This window comes from Taeniopygia guttata, chromosome 27 (assembly GCF_048771995.1).
Source record: "Taeniopygia guttata chromosome 27, bTaeGut7.mat, whole genome shotgun sequence".
NCBI lineage: Eukaryota > Metazoa > Chordata > Aves > Passeriformes > Estrildidae > Taeniopygia > Taeniopygia guttata.
In genome coordinates this window covers 2149535-2168875 of record NC_133052.1, presented here as the reverse complement: position 1 = coordinate 2168875, position 19341 = coordinate 2149535, and the positions used below count along the sequence as shown (strand labels likewise).

Genomic DNA, 19341 nt, shown 5'->3' with positions numbered 1-19341 from the left:
CCGGGCGGGGCCGGGCCGAGCTCTGAGGGGCTGGGCCGGGCCGAACTCTGAGGGGCCGGGCCAGACCGGGCTGAGCTCTGAGGGGCCGGGCTGCGAGGGGCCGGGCCGGGCCGCTCCTCCCGCGGGCCCGGGCGGGGCAGCTCCGCTTTCGCTTTCGTTTCCTCGTGGCGGCGGGCCCGGAGCGGAGCCGAGGCCGCAGAGCCGCGGCGGGAGCGGGCAGCGAGGGCCCGGTCCCGGTGCGGCGGGGCCCGGCAGCCGCCCCCGCGGGCATGGCGGGCCGCACGGTGCGGGTGCAGGGTTTCCCCGCCGAGCTGCCTCCCGACAGGGCGGCCGACAAGCTGACCATTCACTTCCTGCGCTCCCGCAACGGCGGCGGGGACATCGCCAGCGTGCGGGTGCTGCCCGGCTCCCTGCCCTGCGCCCTCATCACCTTCGAGGCGCCGGAAGGTAACGCTGGGGGCCTGGCCTGTCCCACCATCCCCAGTCCCACTGTTCCCTCTCCCACCATCCCCAGTCCCACTGTTCCCTCTCCCACCATCCCCAGCTCCACTCTTCCCTGCCCCATCATCTCCGGCCCCACTCTTCCCTGTCCCACCATCCCCAGTCCCACTGTTCCCTGTCCCATCATCTCCAGTCCCACTGTTCCCTGTCCCACCATCCCCAGCCCCACTCTTCCCTGTCCCACCATCCCCAGTCCCACTGTTCCCTGTCCCACCATCCCCAGCTCCACTCTTCCCTGTCCCACCATCCCCAGCCCCACTCTTCCCTGCCCCATCATCTCTGGCCCCACTGTTCCATGTCCCACCATCCCCAGCCCCACTCTTCCCTGCCCCATCATCTCCGGCCCCACTGTTCCCTCTCCCACCATCCCCAGTCCCACTCTTCCCTCTCCCACCATCCCCAGTCCCACTCTTCTCTCTCCCACTATCCCCTGCCCCTTCTTCCCTGTCCCACCATCCTGTGTCCTAGTGCCCCTGTCCTGCTGTCCCCAGCCCCACCATTCCCCGTCCCGCTGTCCCTGGCCCCACTGCTGTCCCTTGGCTGGGCTGACATGAGTCCGGGTGGCTTTTCCCACCAGTGGCCCAGAGGATCCTGAAGGTGAAAAACCACGTGCTGGCAATCGGAAAGACACGGTACCCGCTGGAGGTGACACCACACGCTGCAGAGCTGAGCCCTAATGAGGTACTGAGGGGACATGGCAGCCCCAGCTGCTCCCACAGACTCTGTGCTTGGCAGACAGCTTGAGAAGGGGGACCTCACTCTCTCCTTTAATCTTAATTACACTTAAATCTGTTTTCATTCATATTCAAATGAAGATTTTTTTTTTTTTTTCCTGTGCTAATAGCACAGGGACAGGCAGGCAGGCTGTGCAGCTCAGTCATCTGGCGTTTGTGCCTGTCAAATGGAGGGTAGTCAGGCTGGCAGAGAAGAGGCACTTTTCCCCAGTCCATCTGGTGCCACATGGGGGATCCTGTTAATGTCTCTGCCGTGTCATCAGCTGGACTTACAGTGCATTGTTCCTCTTTCCTTCTCAGGAAAGCTTAGCATACAGACATGCTGATGTCTAGGGGGCACAGGAGAGTTCTTGTCTCTTCCTGCAGTCTCAAGAGACCGTGACTGCAGCCATGTGCCATGTTTTCGTGTCTGAGTCCCAAAAACAAGGGCATGGGAATTAGCCTGGCCTTGCAGACCTTTTTGCAAGCCTGTGGTGCCAAAACTGCTTGAAGATCTGGAGCTGAAGGTCTGCAAAGGCAAGAGAGCAGCTGCGTTTCAGATGCAGAAACAATAGTGGATTTCTTGGGTTTGGGCTTTTTGAAGAGCTCTCAGTGTAGAAATGTGACCCTATCTCTGTGCAATTTCACCCTCTGATTCCTTGTTTGCGGAAAGCTTTTGACGAGTGCACAAGATCAATGAGTTGCTTCGTCTGGGTTTTTTGGTCCTGTCTGTGTCAGGGTCCATCTCTCTTGAAAGCAGGGTGCTGAGGGAGAGGGGTGGAAGAATGTGTCTTCTCTTCTGTCACAGTGATGCAGGGGCCACTTGCCTTCTGTGCCTTTGAAAGGGGTTGGTTTTGGTCCTTGCTCTCTCACTCCCTTGCTATCTACTTGCAGATCTTCACACATGTGAACATGACAATTGACTATGGCAAGCTGCCCACGGGCAAAACCCTCCTGAAGGACTTGCACAAAGGCTACAGCAATATACACTTCAGCTTCGACTCACAGAATATGCAGTGCATAGTCCAGGGACCGTTCACTGAGCTGCAGACCTTCAGCAGAGACCTGCTGGGCAGCCTGAACCTCAAGAGAGATGCCACTGGCCAGATCCTCCTGCCAGCTTCCAGCTGTGAGGCCAAAAAGGTGGGAATGCATGATCAGCAGCAAGTGCCTGACTCCACTGAGTCAGCACAAGAGACAGCAAAGCTGCCAGACTGCGACCAGGTGTGTGAAATGGCAGCTAAAGCCCCATCATCTCAGAGCCCAGTGGATGGGAAAGCTGTGGACGGTTTGGGGAAGCTGGAGGACTATTCCCTAGCAATGGACTCGGACATTTACTTGTACATGCAGAGATTCTGTGCTGCTGAGTACCAGGGTGTGCTGCACCAACATCACGTGGATGTGGTGCATGTCAGTGATGATGGCATTGCTGTATTGTACCTCCACCCATCTGGAGGCGTGCCTGGGGACATGGATGCCTTGCGACAGGCCCGCCTGGCCCTGCAGCAGCTCTACCAGCAGCTGGAGGTGAGCCTGTGCAAGGAGAAGATTGCTAAGGAAGGGCTGGGAATGGACAGCCAGGCACTCAGGGCTCTGACATGTGAGCTGCAGAAGCTGTATCCCCAGCTGCTCTGCCACGAGGATGTGAAGCAGCTTTATCTTGTTGGAAACCGTGTTGATGTGTCCAAGGCCAAGCAGTTCCTTGAGGATTCTGTCACCAGGAGAGGTGCTGCACACACGGTTGACATGCTGAGCAGCTCCCAGCCCTCCGGCACCACAGAGGATGCACTACACCTGGCCAAAGCTCCTGTGCATACTTCAGCCACAAGGCTTAGCTCAAGCAGACCGGAGCTGAAAGGTGAGTTCAAGCTAGCTGCCAACTTCAGCACCCTGAATGATGACAGGTCTCAGGCTGGCCAGGGCCTCCTGATGAATCAGGACTCTCCACCAGTGGGACAGGTGCAGCTTTCTGGGAAGCATTCATCAGAGATAGATGCTCCTGGTCAGAGTGACCCAAGGGCACTGACCCAGCAGTATCGGCCTCCCACCCCTGTGACAGATAAAGTTCTGGGGTCAGCAGCAGAGCCTCAGCAGAACGACCACAGAGAAAGGGGCCATGTGGAAGGAGGTGCCGGACTCACAGGATTGAAGGTGCAGTTGCCCTTTGAAGGCAAAGCAAACAGCACTTTTCAGCATCCTGAGTATTCTAAAGGCTCAGGTCCCATTGGGTACAACTCCTTAGCTGGCATCAACAGCAACTGTGATGTGACATGGACTTCTTTTGTTTTAGGCTGCAAACCCTCTGCATCCAGGTCTGTGCTGCGACGGTCCAACAGCTTCTCCCTACCAAGGTCAAAGGAAAGCAACAACTCTGGAGACAGCAGCAGCAGAGTGAGTGAGGAGATGAGCCTGGACACTCTGCAGTGGTTTTACCTGAAAGATGTCCGCCATGCCACTATTGATGAGCTGTGCAGGGCTGGAGGGGTGCACATCTTGGAGCGCCACGCTGGGGACTGCACAGTGCTGACGCTGCAGGCAGATGACAGGGGAAGGCTGCTCCAGGCAAAATGGAAGATGGAAGATCTTGTGCAGAAGTGCCCTGACTTGGTGTGTCAGAGTGTGAGCTACTCAGAGCTTGCTGTCAGTGGTCCAGATGACAGTGACCTGAGTGAACTGTGCAGCCTCTTGCGAGGAAAATCCTTCCAGGTTGGACTCAGCAAAGACAAGTACAAGCTCTATCTTGCCTGCCCTAAGGAGATGCTTCCAGGAGTGGCTGAGGCCTTCCACATGTTTTCTTCTAGGAGGCTCTGTGCCGTGAAATCTTTAGCCATGTTTCCTGAACCAGAGAGTACAGGGAAATCAAGTGTCATCCAGTCAATCAGAAGGCAGGACCCATTGCTGGATGCAGCCCTTCCTGGCAGCCTGAATTCCCTACAGCACCTGAACATCGATAAAGTGGACTCTAAATGTGCGCTCAGGGTTTCCTGGTTGCCAGAGGCTGAGGAAAAGAGATCCCCCAATCCTTGGAGGTCCCAGCAGGCTTGGGGGCAGGAGGAGGCCAGGGGCTATATTGATTCTGGGTCTGGGAGAGGAGAAAGCAGCCTTCTGAGCCTTGGTACATGGGATAAGCCAAGTCCTCCTGGCCTGAGGGAGCTCCAGGAACAGCGGAAGACAAAACTGTCTCTGGGGGAGCCTGACAGCACCCGGCTAAAACAACTCTTGCCAGACAGATTCCAGTTTGCAAGAGACAAGAGCAGAGGAGGCCACAATGAAGCAATGGGACAGCAGCACTGTCCAGTCCCTGCAGCTGATGAAGCTCCTTACTCTCTGCCCACCTGGCTATCCAGGGCCGTGGCTGCTGAGCCACCCCCAGCTGTGGCCCACCAGGCACCTGCAGCAGAGCCCACAGATCAGGGAAGGGCCCAGCTCCCAGGGGGCAGGAGCAATGAGCAGGAAGAGCCTGACCTCCCATCACAGCAGAAAAGAGACCCCAGCCTTGGACAGGAAAGCAGCATGATCCCTCTGGACCAATGTGACACTTGCAAGGACTCAGGTGTGACCTGCCAGGGCTCCTGTGGTCACACCTTGTGCAGGACATGTTTTGCAGCAGACAGAATGCAGCCAGCTTGCTGTGGATCCTCCTCAGCTGCCCCAAGCTGCAGTATCCTGGGGACACTGAAGATCTCCTCCCTGTCTCAGAGCCTGCCTGGATACTCTCAGGACCCAACACTTCAGCTTGCTTACAGCATCCCTGATGGCGTGCAGGAGGTAGGTACCACCACAGAGCTTCCCCATCCCACTGCAGCCCACACGGGGAGATATCTGTCAGGATGGTTGGGGGGAAAAGAGCAGCCACAGCTCCCTGCCCCACAGGCAAAGCAGCAGAGATATTAACCTATGAAAGGCAAAAAGCTCCACAGCAGGTTTTGGAGCAGCTTCCTGCTTCTCAAGAGTATGTGTGACCTCTGGTTTTAGTTGACAGTGACTATCAGCCCATGGGGATCATGGTCATCAGTGTAGTTTTCAAGCTAGACAAACCTTAGAAGTCCCCTCAGAGACAAAGCACTCCAGCCATTGTTTAAAATGTCTTATTCCTGTTCTAAGGTTGGGCACCCTCGCCCAGGACACCCTTACAAAGGGGGGAATTTTTGTGCCTTCCTGCCTCATAACAAGGAAGGGCTGAAGACAGCAAAGCTGCTGAAGAAAGCATTTGAATGTGGGATGACATTCCAGATCAAGTCCTGCAATGGAGAGGAAAGAGTAACATGGGGCCTTATCCCCCACAAAACCTCCTGGGATGGAGGCAAAGCCAGGTATGGCCCAGCTCATTCTAAGCTTCTGGGTTATGGTTATGGGTTTTTTAGCAATGGGAGGAGGAGAACCATGGGCTCCAGCTCAACAAATCCTGGCAGAGATGGGTCTTCCACTCTCCCACAGTGGCAGAGTTGGTGCTTCCCTTTGCTTCAGCTTGCAGGGCAGCTATGGCATGGCAGACCAGCCCTGGGACTCTCCAGCTGGAGCAAAAGCCCTTGCCCATCCCACAGCCATAAGTGGTGTGGAAGCCTGTAATTCTCCATGGACAGGAACTGTGGGCCCTGTTCACTTACAGCCTTTCCCATGCCAGTGCTGGGTATGAGCTGTGCCTGCAGAGGCAGCAGGACACCCCAGGAGCAGGACTTCCCCTCTCAGGCCCTGCTGAAAGAGTGGGACAAAAAGAAAAGGCTGCTTCCCACATCAGCAGGATTTACAGTGCTTCTTCTCTGCCCCACAGGAATGGCTACCCGGATGCCCAGTACCTCCGTGAGGTTGGCACAGTTCTCAATAAACTGGGCCTTGTGTGATCCTGGCACAGCCACAGCCTGTGCCTTCCCTTTGCCTTCTTCTCCTGCTGAGAAAACTGCAGCTTAACAGAGACAGCTCAGGAAAAAGCAGGTGTCTGTCAAAGGAGCTCCTGCTTTCCCCACATGTAGCCAGAACTCTGCACATTAGCAAAGAGCAGCATCTCCATCCCTGCCCCATGCAGGCCTCAGCATGGATCCGTGCTTCCCAGAAACTCCAGCCTCTCTTGGATGCATGTCCTGAAATCACAGATCTGAGCCCCCCTTTGGCTTTCAGTAGCAGACACAAACCTAGGCAGGAATTGCACCTAGTCCAGCCCCAGCTTCTGGAAGTCTCTTCCACCTCCTGCCACTACAGAAAGGTTCCAGCTCAGCTGCTGCCAGGGCTGGGGTCAGAGATGAACTGTCTTTACTGTCAGCCCTGCACACTGACAGCTCAGGCCCCAGCAGACAGCCCCTGCTCTGAGGCCAGCAGGTGACCTGGTGCTCTCTTGAGGAGAACAGTAACAGCTTTCAGCACCCACAGCAGTTGCCTCCCAGTGACAGTCTCTATGCTGACAAATAAACAGGATTTATTCTTATGTTTGGTAGTGGCTGTTCATGCCTTGTCTTACCCTCAGCCCAGGCACCCACTTCAGTCCCACCTGGCTACTGACACACTCAGATAGGAAGTGCAGAGCCCAGCTAAAGGCTTCACAAACAAAAATCCCCATGGCTGCCCTCCAGGACGAGTGTCAGGAACAACACTCAAGCTAGTAATTAACAGTTGTCACTGAGAGCAGAGGCATCTCCTCCTGCTGGGAGCATTACACTTTGTCAACTGAATCTGCTGTGGGCAGAGGGATCATCACAACAGAAACCTGAGCAGCATAAAAGCAGGTTTTGTTATGCTTTTAATTAACATTTGAAACACATAAGGCATATGGTAACATTTGACAGAGGAGCAGTACACATTGTAGTCATGTAAACAGCAGTGGCACAGTTGTCTTCCATCCAACTTGGTTACACGCACAAAGCGAAATATATTTTTTAAACAAAAGATTTGCTATGTGTCTGTAGGATGAGCATCACTCATATCACAAATCTGCAAATCAACACACTTCAGACAGTACAGACCAGACCATATGCTGTAAGAGGCTCACTCAGAGTCTAACACATTTCACATCATGCTCATGTACTACTTGCCAATAACACTTTGCCATCACAAGGGCTCAGCACACCAGAGACTTCAGGCAACCCGAGTGGTTTAACACCTATGATAGCAGCTGTCAGCAGGCCAGAATCCTGCACCAGCTGAAGCATCACACACACAGTGCTTCTTACTTCTCCCTGGCCAATCAATTCTAGTTTAATACAGGTGTCTGAAACAAAACAGAGAGCTGAACTCCTTCCCAGAACACTTGGCAGGGGCCACACTCCTCTGTGCAAGCAGAGGCCACCTCTGCTCCCTTCCCCCCTGCAGTCAGCTTGCAACACAAGTGAGCTTCAGAGTCAAAAAATGTGGCAACTGCTGCCTGGTGATAGCAAAGGAGTTACACTTTGTCCAAAAGCAGCAGCACCAGGCTGGGAGGCCACTACAGCAATGACAGGAGAGGCACTGGCACCGAGCCCCCTGCAGCAGGCAGGGCCGTGGGTGCCTCCTCCACTCATCATCTCCTTACACTTCCACTTGGACTCCTCATGGCACAACCTTTCAGTCAAGACAATCAGTAAAATAAACATTAAATTGCACTTCTGGAATGGCACACATGATTAAGTACAGGAATCTCCCAGTTCCTCAGTAGCACAACTTTGCCCTAAACAAGCAACATTGAATGGAATGATTTTTATCTTAGGGTTTTGTTTTGGTTTTTATGCTTTGGTCCTTGGTATACAAACCGGCTGGTTAACTGGATTAAGACACTTGAAGTTGTTGTACATAGGTTCTAGACTTACTGGCCCATAAAAAAGAAAAGTAAAAAACCAAAACAACCAACCACACCCACCTAAAGCAGAACTTTGAGCAGCGGCAGAGGATTGCAAGGTTACATTTAATCTTGCTCTTCCTGTAGAAAACACTGTTGCTACCAAGAGACACAAAACAGTCAGTGCTGACCTCGAACAGGCAGTAACTGCTTGGTGTTCCTGCCTTGATAAGAGCTTCAGGAATTTCTATGTAGAAGACATGTGAGAAGACAAAAAGAGCCAGGAGCTAGGATTGTTTCTAAAGAGCCAAGGCTGGAGCAGCTGATAAAGCCTCACTCTGGAGCTGCCCTGGGAAAGACAAGGGCTTTACAACAGGGACTGGGGGGTACAGAAGCACCAGGTCAGCCCCAGAAAGGCTGGAACACCTGGGGAGAGAACAGCTAATTCATGGAAAGTCCAACAACATCACCAGAGTTCACAAAACAGAGCTAATAAGAGTCAAAACAGTGTTTTGGCAATACTTTGAAAGGCCAGAATGGAAAAGGCCCCAGTGACTCCCTAGTCATGTAGCAGAAGGCACCAAGATGCTGTTTGCTGTGGCACACAGGAGGCAGCAGGGCAGAGGGGTCTGATGGGGAGCTGTGAGAGCCCTGCCACACTGCCTGACCCAAGGCCATCCACGTAAGGCACTGAGCACGAGACTGGCTCAGGATAAAGCAGGGAGAGAGAGGATGTTACTATGAAACACACCATAACAGCTTCCCTTTTACAACCATGCAGAGCCAGAAGATGTGCAGGGTTGTGTGTGCCTTTTGAGCATGCTGCCCTGGCATCAAGGTGAAGTCCAGTTTCTCAGAGGAACAGGTCCAGACTTTCCATTTCAGCAATTTAGACAGTCCTTCTGTTTTCACACCTGGTAAAGCAGCATTAGACACTGTTGGATTCAACCTAAATTAGCACAACAGATCAGGTTGAAAGAAGCAGCAAGATTTTGGATTCAGAAAGGTAAAAAGTTGTGCTTGAGAGTTCCATCAGGCTGTGTTTATGAAGTTCAAGAGATGAACTGACAAGGATCTGTGAGAGGACTCCAGCACTCCTCTGAGGTTGTAGGGAACGGGATTGTTGCAATATTTAAAGTTAGCCAGGGCACGACCCTGGAAGCTGTGCCAGTGCATTGTTAAAGAACTCTGAGCCCAAGCACCTGAAGCACAAGCTGCAGTGGCAGACAGGAGTCCCACTGGAGGAGGCTGAGGGAGAAGCCAGAGAGGAACTCCAGCCCTGGGCTCTCTTGGGTGGTGATGGGGCTGCATGCCCGGCCCTGTGCCCAGCGGGTACCTGCCCTCCTTGGGCCCTGGGCCCTCCCTTTGGGCTAGTTAAGCAGGATTCTAGTCTCAAGGTTTTGCTTCTGAAGCACAAGTTCTTCCATGATGGGCAGCTCTTCTTAGTGCCCTTGGGTTTACCATTTCAAATCCAAAATGAAGCCCAAAAGCCCACCACACCTACAATCCATGCCAGGTAAGCACCGACAGCACCAGAGTTGCCCAGGGCTGCAGGCAGGGTCCAGTGGGAAGGACAGCATCACCCAGGGCTCAAGGTGCTCACAGAGCTGGGCTTGGTCTCTACACAGCTCTGTTTCCAAATGCACACAAGGAAAGAAGAGAAGAGGAAACAGTTCTGGTATAGGGAGCAGCATCCCAGGCAGCTCCCAAACCCTCAGCGCTGAAGCCCCAAGACACAGATTCAGGGGAAGAAGAGTCAAGCCCTGCTGCAGCAAATGAGCTAGGACACAACGGGAAACTGCTCAGAATGTGCAGGTCAAGAGGCCTGACACACAGCTGGGCTGTTTACCATCTAACTGCTACCCTGGCAATAGCTTTACCAACCAGTGTGCCCAGCCAGAGCCAGCCCACACTGCTGGGCAGCCAGCCCACAGGAGTGGCTCTTGAAAGTTCCTTCCCAAATTGCAACACCTCCTCAGTGCACAGGGCACTGCACAAAGCATTAATAGGGGATTATTCTGTTTTCATTTCAGTGAAGTTCAATTCAGTACTGCAGCCCTTGGAAATACAAAGAGAAGGGTGAAGCCCTGACAATACCAACTTGGAGCCCAACATAATAAAGCACAGAGCCAACATCAATTGTTCCAGTCGTTTAAGACACAGTTGAGTCCTTACAGTCTCTAAGAATCAGACACTGCTCAGATCTCTCTATACAATTTGGAAATAGAAAATGGACAGCATCAGGTTATCTAATTGAAACTTTTCTTCTGTAGTCAGACAAAGCCCAGCCTGTCTGGGTATTTACAGACTGCAAATGAAGTGTCATCTGCACTAGACTCCAAATTGCAAGGCAAAACCAACATGAGCTGTTACTATCTGGCTGTGTTAGTGGCCTACAAAAAGCAGAGGGAATAGAGCTGGGTTAGTGTGAACAGAAGGGCAACCTCTGCTCAAATTAAACTAGCCCAGCTGTGGTTTTCCTTTGGCTGTGGAGGAAGCATCCTACATTTGGCCAATCCTCTGCTGAACAGGCTTCCCAAAGCTGACAGTGCAAACAATTCAGCAGGGCTGTTTCTGCAGAGACACTTGGCAGTTGTTACAGTACATTGTGCTGTGACTTTACAGTGACAGGCTGTGCAGTTGTTAGTCACCAACTGCTTGGAAGCTTCAGCCTCACTGCCAGAGAAAAAGGTTAATCTGGAAATTCAGTGGAGAAACAAGTGGTTAGAAAACAGTATGAAATAAACAGGCTTCAAAAGAGAGAGCAGGAGGCATATCTGGCAAAGGGTCAGTCATAACAAGAGCATGCAAACCTCATTTGAATGATAACCATGATGTTCTTGTACTGGTGAAAGATGGAAGATACTGATCTGTCCATTTCCAGGTCCCAAAGAGATCAGGGAGTTAAACCATGAATTCATAATCTGTATACATCTCTTCTCCTTAGTTCTCTGCTTTTTTAGATTCTTCCTTGGGTGCTTCAGGAACCAGGATGACTTTTCCAACATTCTTCTTTTCTTGCATCTGCTTCATAGCCTCTGCCACCTGGAAGCAAAGGAGTCTGTAAGGCCCCCACCCACTGCAGAGAGCACCCAAGCCCTTCCTGGGCCCCTCAGCACCCCCAGACCAGTCTGATAACTGGGAGGCAGCTTTCCTGGCAGCTCAAGCAAGTCCCAAGCATTCAGGTCCCTCTGCACAGTTGTGTTTTGGACAGACCCGGGCAACTTCCCCAGAAGGCCTACAGGAAACTCTCCTCAAGAATTCACACAGCCCAACCTTAACACACACAAGGAGGCTCTGCTGACACAAATGTGGAAGTGCAGTGTGTGTCACCACAGCTTCCTCCCCAAAGGGAGGAACCCAGCCACCTGCCAGCAGGACAAAGCCTCCACCAGCTACACAAAACAACATATGCACAGAATTTATTATTTTTAAGCACCTGGGCCAGGCCTGGAATCAAAGCTTTCCTTAAGCCTTTACATCAGACTGGTTCTCAGGTATGAACACTGACTATTCTTTGCTCCCCTGCAGCAGGTCCTGCCCAGCACAGATTCCCAAGGGAAGAGCCTGACTCTGCCTGGACACATCAATGCAATAACCCTGAGCAGAGCAGAGCTGCTGGAAAACCTGCTGCTCCCTTCTAATATCCTCATTCTGCTTCACTGCCTGGGCTCTTTTGCACTCATGGAAGGGCAGCAACAGCCTTCCCATCTGTCTGCTTAATTACAGGGTGCAGACTACTCAGGGCAAGCTGCAGTCTGGTGTATAACCCAGCCCCCTCCTGGCTGCTGCTGCCCTTGGAGCACAGCTGAGCTGCCCTGCTCCACAGGGACACTGTCTGGCATTGCCCAGCCCTGTGCACTGGAGCACAACAGCCCAGCCACTTTACTCAGCCTTAATATTTTAAAAGGAATAGGGCACTGAATGTCTGAGAACAGATGGTTATTAGGTATTTTCAACAGTTCAGACCCCATGGACAAGGTGCTCACTCTGTACCACTGCCTGTATGTTAGCTCAGACTCACCTGGTCAAAGGGCCATACAGAGTCTATTTTGGGCTTGATTTTGCCTTGACTGTACAAGTTAACCAGCTTGGCTACAACACTTCTGAGAAGCTCAACTTCTTCATCCATATATCCAAGATGGTAGCCACACACAGCCTTGTTCTGGTGTAGGAGCTGCAAGGCAGTGATGCTGAACTGGTTCCACCAGGTTTTAGCCATAGCCATGAGGTTCTTCTTCTGCCCAGTGAGCAGGTTTGCTACACCTGAAAAGAAGGCAAGCCACAGGTAAGCAGGAACACAAGAGACAAGGGGCATGCCATGGAACAGCTCAGACAGGGGAACAGCCAACTGAGCATAGAGAGGGACAGAGCTGAGAACTGACCACAGCAGAACCTGCCCAGTCAACCTTCAATGGAAACAGGCACCTGCCTCAGCCTCCAGATACACAGAATCTGGATTATCAGCACTCATGTAGCAAAAATGCAAAACAACTACTCTCTTTAGCCCTCCTAAGGCAGCAGCAGCTAGACTGGAGGGCTGGCAGAGGTAAGAAAGGGTTACAAGTGACATCCTGCCAGGCTGGCAGGACAGCTTTCCCCTTCTCTTCCAGCCCTGCTTCTCCAGGGGAATCACACGCTGCAGTGGCTGGGACAACCAAAGCAGCACACTGGTGCAAGTGTCTGGAATCCCACTGGGGGTTGTGTGAGGGCTTTGTCTGTGGGACAAAATCACAGTGTTCCAGGGCTGGGGAATGGAGAGATAAGTATTCAGTAGCCTCAAACCTCATCTCCCACACATCCTCTAAAAGAAAAGCAAGGCTGTGCATTAACTCAGCCTAGACAAAGCAGCTATGCCAGTATTCCTCCCTGAGGACATTCCGGCTTCCCCTGCAGGCACCAGCTTTTACTCCAAGAGAGATTTCACCATGGGAGGGAAGAGCCTTGCAGCCTGTGAACACAGCTCTGGGGACAAGACACAAATCTCACTCCCCCTCAGTCTCTCACCAATCCAAAGCATCCTGCAGACCTTAATGAAATAACAGAGCTACAGCACAGGGTGCAGCAAGGAACAGTGATGGTTCCTGCATCCAGATACGGAACATTCCTGTGTGGATGCCAATCCACCATCACACAGTCCCTGGGTTTGGCACCTTGCTCACACTCACCATAAGTGATGAGTTTTCCCATCGGCTTCAAGAGGTTAAAAGCTTTGGATGTATCAGATCCTCCCAGAGGGTCCAGGACAATGTCAACACCTGGAGAGGGAATTGGAAGTAAACAGAAGTTTCTGTTTAATTGAAAGAAATGCAAAACAGCTGCAGAAGTCCTCCACGGCATCATACCTTTGGGAGAGATTTTCCGGACCTCCTCTGCGTAATCCATCGTTCGGTAGTCAATGGGGTGAGCAACTCCACTCTCCTTGAGTGACTCGTGCTTGGAGGCAGATGCTGTGCCAAAAATGGTGACATTTTCTACAGTCTTGCACAGCTGGATGGCAGCAGTTCCCACACCACCTGAAAATCCACAGTAAGAAAGATTTAAAAGCAAACAGCCCCAGCAGTCAGAAAAATCTCTGAACAGGTAAATCATCCCTGCCTGTACCAATCACACAGCACAGCAGCGGGGGAATAGAGGCTCTGCCTGGTGAGGCTGATGCCTGGGACACACTGGGAGAGACTGATCCCAGCTGCTGGGAAATGGGGTCAGCATGAAGCCTGCATCTCTGCCAGGTGACATTTTGTCAGTCTGGCCCCATTCTGATAATTTCCTCACCCATGTCACTCTTACTCAGAAGCTGTGTGATAAAACCAAGAGTCTCAGCATGGTCTGGCAAGAACTATTTACCTGCAGCCATATGGATGAGGACACTCTGGTTGGGTCTCAGGTTTCCAAAGTCAAACAGAATCATGTAGGCAGTGATGTAGTTAACAAGAAGAGCAGCAGCCTCCTCGAAGCTCATCCCCTCAGGCATTGGGAAGGTGTGACTGGCTGGCACATTCACCACTTCTTGCCAGAGCCCTGACCTGGCCAGGACCATTACCTTATCGCCAACCTAAAATCAGAGGACAAGGTGGTCTGAAACAAGCCCCCAAGGCTAGCAGAAGCCATCAGACCCTTACCCTTTGTATGTCAGAGCCAGTGCATACACACTGTTCTCTGCAGAAGTCTGCAGGGATTGCAGCACCCCTGGACTCAGGCAGGAGACCACAGCCTGCTCCCTCATCGGGAGGAGCAGCACAGCACCAGGAACCTCAGAGACCACAGGCACCCCAGGCTCTGGCTTTGTAGAGGTGCCCAAACCAACCACTGGATCCATGCTAGATCCCCAACAACACAAGAGGGGGAGGATCATGTCCTGCCCTCCTTGCCCAAACTGGGAGCAGAAGCCTAAACACCGAAAAATATTATTGCTGCTCCTTGTACGGATCATCCTGCCAAGAGGCGGGAGCCTTTGGGAAACGTTTAATAGCATCAATCACGGAAAATGCACGTCCAAACTTAAAATCTCCTGGATCTAAGGCACACGGCCGTCCCCAACTCCTCCCCGCGGCTCCGGCCCGTGGGGCGGCAGCGCTCCCGTTCTCCCGGAGCAGCGGGGCCGGCCCCGGGATGCCGGCCCCGGGATGCCGGCCCCGGGATGCCGGCCCCGGGATGCCTGCCCCGGGATGCCTGCCCCGGGATGCCGGCCCCGGGATGCCGGCCCCGGGATGCCCGCCCGCCCTGCCCCTTTGTGCACGGCCTTTGTCCGCCGGACCCCCGCGGGTGGGATCGCTCGGGTCCCTGGCGGGGGCCCAGCGCTGCCGGGGCTTACCGGGAGTCCCGGGCCGCCCCCAGCGCACCGGGGCCGCCCCCGGAGCGCCGGGGCCGCCGGGCCGCGCTCACCTGCCGGTCGCGGACGCCGTCGCCGAGGGCGCGGACGGTGCCGGCGCACTCCATGCCGGGGCAGACGGGCGGCGGCGGCAGGCGGTCGTACAGGCCCTGCCGAGCCATCAGGTCGGCGAAGTTGAGGCCGCAGGCGCGGACGGTCACCGAGACCTCCCCGGGCCGCGGCTCGGCCCCGCGCCGCGCCTGCACCTTCACCTTGTCGTAGCCGCCGAACCCCGTCAGCACCAGCGCCCGGTGCTCCGCCGCCTGCCCGCCGCCCGCCGGCGGCTCGGGGCCGGGGAGCGGCTCGGGGGCGGCGGAGGCCGGGGCCGGCTCGGCGGACATGGCGCTGCGGAGCGGCGGGAGCGGCTGCGGGCGCGGCGGCGGCGGCGGCGGGCGGGGAACAGCCGGGGCGCGGCCGGGGCGGAGCGGCTCGGGCGGGGCGGCGAGCCCGGCCAGCCCCCTGCCCGCTCCGCCTGCCGTGCCCAGCCCCCGCCGCCGCCGAGCATCTTCTCCTCCACGCTGCCTTTTTTATCTTTTATATTCCCTTTTCCTATTTTGGGGTTTGTTTTTGTTTTTTTTTTGTTTTGTTTTTTTTTTTTTTTTTTTTTTTTTTTTTTTTTTTTGGCTAAATGGTTCCTTTCGAGCAAACACGCTGCTCGCGTCCTTCCTGGGGCCGTGGTTGAAATGGCAGTTTTGCTGGAGCATCGTTTCCCTGAGTTACTTCTACAGTTTATAGTGCGGAAATCCTGACACTTGCGGGGTCTGCGATGGCTGCGGGCCACAGGGAGGAGGCACGGGCTGCACAGAGGTCGGAGGGAGGAACAGAGTTCCAGTCCTGCAAATAGAGACAAATAAATTAGGCAGCGGGTGCAGACAGATCGCTGGATCCAGCCTCTCTTTCTGCCAGCAGACATCAGCCTCCTCCGTGAGCTCGCTGCTCGGGTCCCCGTTCGGCTCCCAGATATCACACTGGGAACGTGTGAACACTCCCGTATCCATCGGGAATGCCGATTCGGTGCCTTTTTGTGTGTGCAGTGCATACCAGAATTCACACCTCACTTGTCTGGTCTTGGTGAGCCCATCCCTAACATCCCACAGCCACTGCAGGTGACTGCTCAAGCGAGAAAATCAGAGAACCCCCAAAACACAGAAATATCCATGCCCAAAAAGAAAACACAAACCACCTAGAGGATAAGCAGCGTGCTGGGAAATTTCTGTGTCATTCCCAAGCCAAGCGAAACCCAGCACAGAGCCTGTACAGGGCAGGGCACTGCCAGCCCTGTGACAGCTCTGGCTGGCCCACGGATCAGCAAACCCGGGCATCTGCAGGGCTTTGCTGGCTGCAGGAGGCCCAGCAGGGCTGAGCTGGGCTGCAGGAGCTCTGCAAGGCTGGGGCTGTGTCCTGCAGAGCCACAGCTCCGGGCTGGGCTGCCCTGACCCTGGCAGTGTCTGGGACTGCTCAGGAAAAGGAGCACAAAGACAGGAAAGGAGGCAGGAGGACAGAGCCTGGGGCAGGCTGCACATGATGTGTGGCAGATTTATGGGTGTTGGAGCAGCTGCAGTGGGAACAAGGAGGAAACTCATGTCCAGTTGCACGGCAAGATCACAGTACAGCTTCACCCTTTGTTTGCTGCTGGTCAGCTCTGAGATGCAGATGTGCCTTCCTGATGTGTGAGCATGTCCCACACCCCAGATTAGAAAGAAGCAATCAAAACAATCCTCTGTCTTCCTAGGAGCTTTCCTAGCCTTCCTTCTTTCAGTGATTTATATTCACAGCTGTCAGGGCTCTTGTGGCCGATGAAACCAAAGGTGGATTCTGGCCCAAAGGGAACCTCTATTGACCCCAGAGTTCAGGGAATGATCCCCAGAGACTGAGTGGTCAGTGAAGACAGTGGATTTGGGAAGTCAAACTCCTCCTCTGTGAGACTGCTCCATCTGTGTGAAGCTCTGGAGTAGATTGGACAGGACAGGGACATTTCTGCACAGTGGCAGGTGCCTGTGCTAGGGCAGGATGCTCTTTCTGCCTTGGTCTCTTTTTTGTTTCTGAGTCAGATTTTCCTTATCAGCTCAGTCAGTAACACTGTCCCTGTAAATCCTCCCCAGTCACTCTGTGTGCTGCTGGGGGGGGATTTCTCACTGTATGGAGCAGCAGGGTTAAGGTCAGTCCTGGCTTGCTGCTGCTGTGGAATTGGTGTGAGTGAGGCTGTTTTGGGGAGCAGCCAGGGAGGTGCTGGTGTGCTGGTGCTGGGCATTGGCCGCTGGCACACTCTGAGCTGCACCCCAGCACCTCAGGGCACTGCCCACTGGGGACAGGGCACTGCTGCACAACCGCAAGGGAGCATGAGCTAGACAAAACTCTTTTTCCCAGTGGAATTACTGCTCACTGCTCTAGCCCATTTCCCAACAAGCTCTCCAAATGTGAGCTTTTGCTGCCCAGAAGCACATGGGCCATTCTGAATGGTGCTGACTTGTGATTTACAGCCAGAGGTGGGCACAGGCCACCAAGGTAGCTGTTGTCATTCTCTCTCTGCCAGACACTCAGCTTTTCAGCAGCTCTGCACCTCCCTGTAAATCTGCTGTCCTGCTTTTTCCAGCCTCCTGCAGTCCGCCTGATGCCCTGGAAGGGGTTGAGGAGGATGTGCCACAGTAGGAGCAGTGCCAGCTCCCCTGCCTGGCCCTTTGTTCCTTGTCCTTTTATTTCTGCAAAGGGCTCTAGCACTCCCTCTCCTCTGCTCTCAAGGACATTTGAACAATGACCAGGCAGAAGATTTAAAAAAAACCAAACCTGGCAGCAGTTTTCTTGTCAGCAAGCAGCTGCCTGTGCCAGCTCCCAAGGCTCTCTCAGGACAGGGCCCTCAGACAGCAGCAGAGGTGTTGGTGGGGCAGAGAAACCCAGATCTTAATCCAAGGCACAGCCACACTGCCCAGTCCTGCCTCTGTACCCCAGAAAGCCTCAGCACACAGAAGTAAGTGTGTGCATTTTCAGCTGAGCAGATAACGGGGTTTTCACGGATGCACAGCATGTGGATGTGCTAAGCCTGTGATTTTGGGACTGTAATTGTCAGTAAATTATTGATGCTGTGGCATAAGGTTGAAGCTAAGGAGACTGATTCTCATTTCACACGATTTCTCCAAGGATTGAAGTGGAGAAAGTGCCTCCTTCCAGAGGGGGACACGGTGGGGTGCTGTTCTGTGCACACCTGGAGCTGGCCTCATGCCATTTGCTCGTGCTGCACATCCGCAGCCTCTGCTGCTGAGGCTGTGTCGGAATCTGTGGTGTTGATGATTCTGAGATTGTAAAAAGTCTCTGTCTGTCAGCCCCGCTGCCAAAGCAGAAGCCATAATTGGTCTGTGCTGGTTTCAAGGTTGTTTATTCTGTTTATCTCTAACATGTTCTGCTGCCCTGCCGCAGCTCTGTCCTGCAGGGCAGCGTGTGGGGCTCTGCCCTCAGTGGGATGGTACAAACATTAAATACCACAAACTACCTGTGCTGGATTTACAATAACGTGCCAATATCTGTCACCTACGTTGAACAGTGTGTCCCCAGCCTGAACCAACAGAAAAATGCCAACACCACAGTGAAACATGGAGGGCATGAAGAAGGAGGAAAAGGACAAGGCACACCCAATTTCCTCCATCTTGTGCCCTTTGGACCCCTAATCTAGAATCCTAAAATTTTACTTTTGCACCCGTGCCACACTTAATTATTACTCATATCAAAGACTCAGAGCTGGTAATTCATCCTGTAAGATTGAAAACTCTTTTTTCCATGGACAGAGATCACAGACAGTGTCTCTGGGGGCTCTGTGCAGGGGGGTTCCTGACCCCTGCCCGGGTCCCAGGGCAGCCAGAGGGATGCTCTGGATTCCCACAAGGTTCAGGGGAAGAAGCTGGAGAATTCCAGCCCATGCACTGTGGGGATGTTGCTCTGTGCTGGGAGGATTTCTTCAGTCTGCTGCCAGTATGAGGAGTGAGCGCCGTCCACTGAGCTTCAGTCAGCACTTGACAAGTGCCTCAATTTGTCTGTGATCAAAACAGCAGCGCAGGGAACTGCAGCTGTGAGTGGCAGCTTTGTCTGAGGGGTTGTGTCAGATTTCTTCCACCTGCTGCTCTCGCTGTCAAATGGAAATGTCATTTACTGTGATCCAGGCACAGTAAGTGTCACCAGGAGACACAGCACTCCTGGTATGTGTGATGCAGGTGGGACATCTTGTGTGTCTCCCTCTCTGTGCATCCTAACGCTGCATACATGGGTGAGGAAAAGGCAGAACAGAGGCAGGAGGAATCTTTCTCTTGAGTTCCCGACAAATCCAGGTAGATGGATGGAGGCCAACACTTGCTGTAGAGCCAGGATACCAAACTGCAGAGCCCTGAAAGCATGTGTGGGTCCCAGCACCCCATGGGGGCTGACTGCAGCCCCACAGCTGCTTCCCTTCTGTGCGGCCCTGGGATAGCGGGGAAAGCGAGGGACACGGGGCTGTGTGTCCGTGTGTCCCGCAGCAGGGACACACAGAC

General features: G+C 53.8%; 2 protein-coding genes across 2 annotated transcripts; one reads left to right on the top strand and one right to left on the bottom strand.

Annotated features, from left to right (window-relative positions):
* Positions 1 to 77: 77 nt before the first annotated feature.
* Positions 78 to 6642, top strand: LOC115490720 (uncharacterized). Its single transcript, XM_030256357.4, has 6 exons — positions 78 to 447; positions 1079 to 1182; positions 2109 to 3072; positions 3505 to 4982; positions 5319 to 5527; positions 5986 to 6642. Exons 1-6 carry the CDS (start codon positions 270 to 272, stop codon positions 6053 to 6055), a joined length of 3003 nt encoding a protein of 1000 aa, XP_030112217.4. The 5' UTR covers positions 78 to 269; the 3' UTR covers positions 6056 to 6642.
* Positions 6643 to 6927: 285 nt separating this feature from the next.
* VAT1 (vesicle amine transport 1) lies at positions 6928 to 15232 on the bottom strand. Its single transcript, XM_030256377.4, has 6 exons — positions 14842 to 15232; positions 13804 to 14011; positions 13302 to 13472; positions 13125 to 13214; positions 11981 to 12222; positions 6928 to 11001 (listed from the first exon to the last, which is right to left on the bottom strand). Exons 1-6 carry the CDS (start codon positions 15166 to 15168, stop codon positions 10900 to 10902), a joined length of 1140 nt encoding a protein of 379 aa, XP_030112237.3. The 5' UTR covers positions 15169 to 15232; the 3' UTR covers positions 6928 to 10899.
* Positions 15233 to 19341: the final 4109 nt, after the last annotated feature.

Excerpts from the sequence above, each read along its gene's own strand:
- VAT1 (XM_030256377.4), bottom strand. The coding sequence starts at position 15,168 with ATGTCCGCCGAGCCGGCCCCGGCCTCCGCCGCCCCCGAGCCGCTCCCC. Across the intron at positions 14,012-14,841 it reads ACGGCGTCCGCGACCGGCAG|GTTGGCGATAAGGTAATGGT; the intron begins GTGAGCGCGGCC and ends CTCTGATTTTAG. Across the intron at positions 11,002-11,980 it reads CTGTATGGCCCTTTGACCAG|GTGGCAGAGGCTATGAAGCA; the intron begins GTGAGTCTGAGC and ends CTTTGCTTCCAG.
- LOC115490720 (XM_030256357.4), top strand. The coding sequence starts at position 270 with ATGGCGGGCCGCACGGTGCGGGTGCAGGGTTTCCCCGCCGAGCTGCCT. Across the intron at positions 4,983-5,318 it reads TCCCTGATGGCGTGCAGGAG|GTTGGGCACCCTCGCCCAGG; the intron begins GTAGGTACCACC and ends TCCTGTTCTAAG. Across the intron at positions 5,528-5,985 it reads TGGGATGGAGGCAAAGCCAG|GAATGGCTACCCGGATGCCC; the intron begins GTATGGCCCAGC and ends TCTGCCCCACAG.